Below are 6,000 nucleotides of genomic sequence, written 5' to 3'. Positions count from 1 at the left end.
TTGTCATCACAATAAACAAAACATGCTGGAGGGATAGGTTCCTGACCCAGAGACTCCCCAGACTCTGGAATAGATTGCCCATACATGTCAAGCAGAGTGCCTCTTTGGACCTCTTCAAGAGGAACCTTGACTATTGGATGGGAAAAAGGAAATTCACCTCAGGGATCACGTCAGTCGCCCTGCTAGACAGGGGTCCAGGAAAGTAAATAATGTGGGAAGAAATAGCCAGGGAATTGTTATGGCTAGGCTTGTATAGGCCCTAGGGCTGATAGCCTAGTACCAACCAAGAACCTATGAACCAAAACGCAGAATTTAGACACACTAAGTCCAAGACTGCAGTTTCTGGGAATATTCAATTCTACAAGGTATAAAGCAGGGGGCACAGGACATGCCCCCTATAAAAATCAACTTTACAGGAGAATACTGATGTCTGACATTCACTGTTCTGATATATGTTCATAATCCAGGGGATCAGAATTACAACAGGGAACCTTACCCAGCTAAACACCAATGACATACACAACTATAGTTACACACACCTTCATTTCCAGCAGACTTATTTAAACATGTTCATATGCAATTATCATAACTGCAGTGGTTAAAGGAAAGGAACTGCCTAATCTTGGTAACATAAATGTGCAATGTTTCAGCTGACAGACGTATTTTACCTGAATTCTAAACTGTGCAAGTTTGAAATTTTTAATCACACTGTACCATTTGGTGTTTTCATTCTGAAACAAAGAAACAGCAGTGTCATTTACTTAAGGTCTAACAGAATACATCTGTATAAAGCAATGATTACTTTGCTTTAGCTGCAGGTTCTTGATCTTTCTCAAAGTGAGTCTTCCTTAATTATCAGATGTACAAATTAATATGTAGAGTTGCCTTGATGGGTTAGATCCATGTATCAGTTTTCTCTGTAATACTACATAAAACAAAGGCAATTTCTGCAGTAAAATATGACAAAAATGCCTAAACCATACTAAATATAATCCACACAATCTTAACATGTAATACTTCTGTTAAACTTAACTGCCTTAGCAAAAACAGATCCATGTGATTAAAAATGTCTTGTCAGATGACTAAGCCCATTGGATTCTTGGTATACTCTTAAAGTAGACTCATTCAAAGTACAGTAACTGCAGCAAAACAGTGCAATATACCACTGAATCATAGCTGATCCAGAAGCAGAGACGTAATGACAAAAAAAATTAGAGTTGTGCGCTGTCTAGTGTGAGCTGGAGACCGTGAGGTAATGCTCAAAATATTTTCATCACATTTTAAACTTAAAACTGGATCTGGACACCCACAGTGTGGCTTACAGGTTATGTCCTCACATACTACTTAGCGAGTCACTCATTTAGGCTTTATAACACCAATGCATGAGGTATGGTCACCTTTGTCTAGTTGTGCTTAATTGCTTAAAGACAGTAAGTGAAAAAGTCAGCATTAGTACAGTTTTGAAATAATATGCTGGATTAGTAACTTGGAAGCTACACCTGCTGAAATACAGTTATGTTAAATTATATAGAATGCTGCCCTCTCTCCAACTGTTAATACCACCCCAGGGCACAGACGTTCACCTATTCAAACATTTGTCCTTGACAAACTTGGCTTAAAAGTTTTTCACTCACATTGCTGTTATGTAAAATGTTATCATCAGGGGTTTATGACATTGAAGGTCTTGTTAAAAGCAGAACTCTTAGCACAAATTTTTAAAACATAAATTGTTTTACATCCATTAAATGGCAGTTTTAATACAGTACACTTAGATGGATCCTTTCATTGAGATTACAGCGGGCCACTCCTGACCAGAGCACCATCCTTATATCTCTTACAACTATTTAACTTAATATACTCTCAGACAACCACCCTACACAGAACAAGGATCCTTCTTTGGTAAAGTGGTATGGTAAACACTATGAGGTGGAAACTTTTAAATGTGACCAACGTCCTGGACACTGCTAATGACCAAGAACAAGGCACCCCCAAATTCTGCTCTTGTTTTCTGAAAAGGCATAGCACAGGACCTTACCACTATACATATGCTGCATACCTCTGTATGCTAATTTACCTGCATTCTTCAATCCATACTTTTAACCTCTGCTAGGTGGTCAGATAGTGGTACCGGGGGAGGGGGGGGACCTGTTAGACACTTGGTCTAGCCTCTAAGCTATTCAAATCTGTTCACAAATGCAGGCCACTAATACTGCTGACTGATATTTGCTTACACTTTTGGAGAAACTATTAACTTCATTGTTTTCTTTTTTTTGCACGATACATTGTACAACTTCGCAGGATACCTTCTGCCTCACTGCTGTTATTCAACACTAAGGGAAAAATAAAAAAAATACATTTTGTACAAATGGAAACATGTGTGTGTGGTGGTGGTGGGGGGTGGGGGGTCTACCAGACATTTTTCTATTTTTCTGAAAGGTTACAATTACATCTAGTATGAAGTGTGGCATCCATGCTGTTCTGCACAGAACAGCACATCAGGAAGTCACGCACAGCATAGCAAGACACTTGGCTAAACAAAACTAAACATGGAAAATAAAATATCTTAATGACGCTTTTCAACAGTGATGCCAGCATGTAAATGGAGGGGGCAGGCACAGGCACACCTAATAGACTACTTAAGGAAAAAAAATTGTTAATCTATAATTGAAGTCTCCTTTAACAGGAATGGCATGGAGTCTGAACTATAGGAGATGAGCACAATCAATGGATTTATTTCACTAATGTTGCCTAACTTACTTTGGCACGAAGGGAACATTCATACCTGCCCTGACTGCACTATTCATTGTTCTAAAAGATATAATCAAAGTTTTTACTTAATCCCTAAATGTTTTTTGAGGGTAGCCATTGATAACTCAATTCGAGAAAGACGTGCAGATCATCAAAAGGGCCATACAACACTTGCGGAACAGGCACTCAAAAATCATGTGGTAAAAACTAGTCATAATCACAAAAAATTATTTCATACTTGAACCCTTCACTGTAGGGCTTCTATGCTTTTTACCACCACCTTCTCATTTCTTTCATTAAAGCAACTTCTTTTGATATTCTTGCACAAGTAAATGATCATTCAGAGCTGTTTTTTCAATGAAAGAAAAGTTACATTTATAACAATAAAAACAGTTTCTAAGTTTTTCTTGAAAAAATAAAACAGTCCACTGGCCAGCAGAGGCTGCATCAGCTACTATCTGTTTGTCCTGTACTGCTCAGTCTGTACGAATCTCTGCCTCAGGTCTTTGTAAAGATAGATCTGTGGAAAGGAAAGTCCCTTGCCCCAAAGCAGTGGTGAATGCCCTGCTGTGTGGGTGAGGAAGGCTTGAAGCTGTGAAAACACCAGTACTGCCAACAAAGTTAGCTCTCTGATGCTGAGGCATAGCATGGTAGTCCTCAACATTGTCATACTGAGATACTACAGTCATTGTACTGTGTCGATTACCATAGGTTTGGTATGTAAGCTGAGAGCCTTGGTCCCTTTCTGGGGTATCTGGGTGGTGCTGAACACGAAGACTGCTACCCCTTTCAGGTTTTGGAGGAGGTATGGATGGAACAAACAGTTCTGCCTCTTTGTAGTCGTCTCTGGAGGGGATTTCATTTCCAGTTGCCTGTCGGACCCATGTTGCCCTGTCCAACTCATGGGCCCTCAATTCTCTGTTCCCTCTTGCAGAATCTTGCACAGTTACTTGGTACTTACCAGGGGCACCTTGATAGCCTTTTGGCTCTGGAAGTTCTTGCCAATTTTTTGAATTATATTCAAGTATCGGATTGGTCACTACATAGTAAGGTGGACCATTTTTTGATTCTGGGAGTTGCCTTTGGCTTATCTGTGTTATGTGGGTTCTGTGTTCAGAAGAATCATAGTTTAAATCCTGCTGCTTCCTGCTCCTATTACTGGTTTGCTTCTGAGGAAGGGTTGGTTTGTCAATTTGTCCCTCTCCATGTACATTAGCATACTGTGATCGGTCTATTTCCATTTCTGGAGACTGGCGATAATAATGGTCCTCTCCATCAGGCATTTTTAGTGCTGCCAAATACTTTCCTTCTCTCCCCTCCCCAGACACCTGTAAGCCAATTTTTCCAGGATCTGATTTACTACGAAGATGTATGACTTCAAGCCCTCCCATTTCTCCCTGAAGAACAGGAACGACATTATCATACTGTGACATCACTGGCCCTTTTACCTTTTGTCTAGTGCGTATTTCTCGCTTTATTGACTGCATGCGATATTTCTCTCTCTCTTCTGGATCCCAAGGCATGTACAGTTGCTTGACATCAGATGGTGGTACATCCCGACTGACAAAACTGTGCTCCTTTCCTAGTGGATGCCCAAGGGTGCCTCCACGTAGATATGCTGGAATAGCAGGGTGTGAATTTTTCATCTGAAATCTGTTGATGTAAGGTGAAACATCTCGAGCATTAAAGGAGTGAAACTGCCTGAGTCGCACTGTTCCATATGGATCCACATTATAAAAGCCTCCATCAGAAGAAAGGTAGGAAGAGCCCGGACTGGAATAAGGACTGTACCGGTAATGAACACGACCATTCTCAAAATAAGGTTGTAACTGTGTCACATGATAATCAGATTGTGGAAGAGTGGTCTGATGGCCTTTATACTGAAAAGGTGTTCGTGAATAATAGAAATTATCATCATCGGGTGGTACCTCTGTACGCGAGATTGGAACTGAGCGGACTGACGAAGGAGTTGCATGAAGTGAGTGCACTCGTCTAATAGTAGGGTATGCTGGACTCTCCAACTGGGAATAGCCAGAAGTTCGTAAATTAGAATTACCACTAAATGGGTAATCTGTTCTGGAATGGCGAGGCTTAGAGAGGTGCAATGAAAGCGTTCTGGGCTGAGTGCTAAATGTGTTAAATCTGATGGCCATTGAAGGGCTGTTCTCAGATCTGGATGCGTAGAGTTGATGCTGGTCTGACTTGCTATGGTATAAAACATGCGTCTCACTTTCTGGCTTGCAATGAAATGGTGCAGGTGGAGGGAGAGCAACTTGCTTTTTGTGGACAAAATTTTCTGGTGCACTAGGAGTTGGCATGCCTTCTAGTTTGGAATGATTGATATATGCTGGTTGAAGAGATGGGTGCTTAGGCAGCGGTGGTGGTTGTGGAGTAAATGCTTCATCAGGACACTGAGGCATAGGAGGAGTAGCACTGTGCAAAGAATGGTAGTTAAAAGCACAAATGGCATCCTGACTGGAATGTGCAGCAGCAGCAAGTTTACTCTCAAGTGAACGGATGGGAGGAACTGGTGGTGTAGAGCTGTAGCAATGGGGAAGGGGCACAGACTCTGTCCAAGGCTGTGAAACTGGAGGTTTGATGTCTCTTGGTTTCTCCTGGTGCCCAGTATGGCCTGCTGATGTTGTCAAAGCTGTACAAGTAGAGCCACTGTAAGACAAATTAGAAGGAAAAACTGGAGCTGCTTCAGATTCAGCCATCCTGGGTTCACAGTGTCGTTCTGTAATCTGAGAGGGTAATCCTCCTCGCACCTAGAACATAAATGAAACAAAGTTCAATGAGACAGTGCATAAACCACATAAAAGAACATATTACTTAAGTGCATAAAGAGTGAAAAAAAAGTGAATTAGGTAACGCAGCGCTTTTTGTTATTAAAATAATACTTAAAAGCAGAAACAAAACAGTCTCAAATATGCAGAGGTAAGGAAAAACATGTAATACTAAAGCACTGCCCTGTTTTGTTTCTTAATTTTTTAATCACACAAGGTGCTGTACTTACTACTTGGATCACTTTTTAAAGCAAAATTTTGATGACCAAAACTAATTTCCTTTAAGAAACTGAAATAAAAAAAAATGTTAGAATAAGAAAACACTTGCCACAAAATGCCCACATATAAAGAAAGAAATTAAGGATGGATTCATTTTTCCACATTATTCTTGGTGAGGGAACAAACTGCCAATGTTAAATGGAAAAGCTTACTAAGTTAAACATTACAATATGGGGAACTTATTAAA

General features: G+C 40.4%; 1 protein-coding gene across 1 annotated transcript in view; it reads right to left on the bottom strand.

Annotated features, from left to right (window-relative positions):
* Positions 1 to 222: 222 nt before the first annotated feature.
* The window catches only part of ARHGAP32 (Rho GTPase activating protein 32), a 3,207,216-nt gene continuing 3,201,438 nt past the window's right edge, over positions 223 to 6,000 (bottom strand). The window contains exon 25 of the mRNA XM_044081098.1: positions 223 to 5,516. Coding sequence (XP_043937033.1) covers positions 3,225 to 5,516 — 2,292 coding nt within the window. The 3' untranslated portion in view covers positions 223 to 3,224. The remainder of the gene's footprint in view (positions 5,517 to 6,000) is intronic.

Source organism: Protopterus annectens, chromosome 8.part0 (genome assembly GCF_019279795.1).
Source record: "Protopterus annectens isolate FY-2018-M chromosome 8.part0, PAN1.0, whole genome shotgun sequence".
In the NCBI taxonomy this organism is placed as follows: domain Eukaryota; kingdom Metazoa; phylum Chordata; order Ceratodontiformes; family Protopteridae; genus Protopterus; species Protopterus annectens.
Note: the sequence above shows the minus strand (reverse complement) of the source record. Positions and strands in the feature narration are given on the sequence as shown.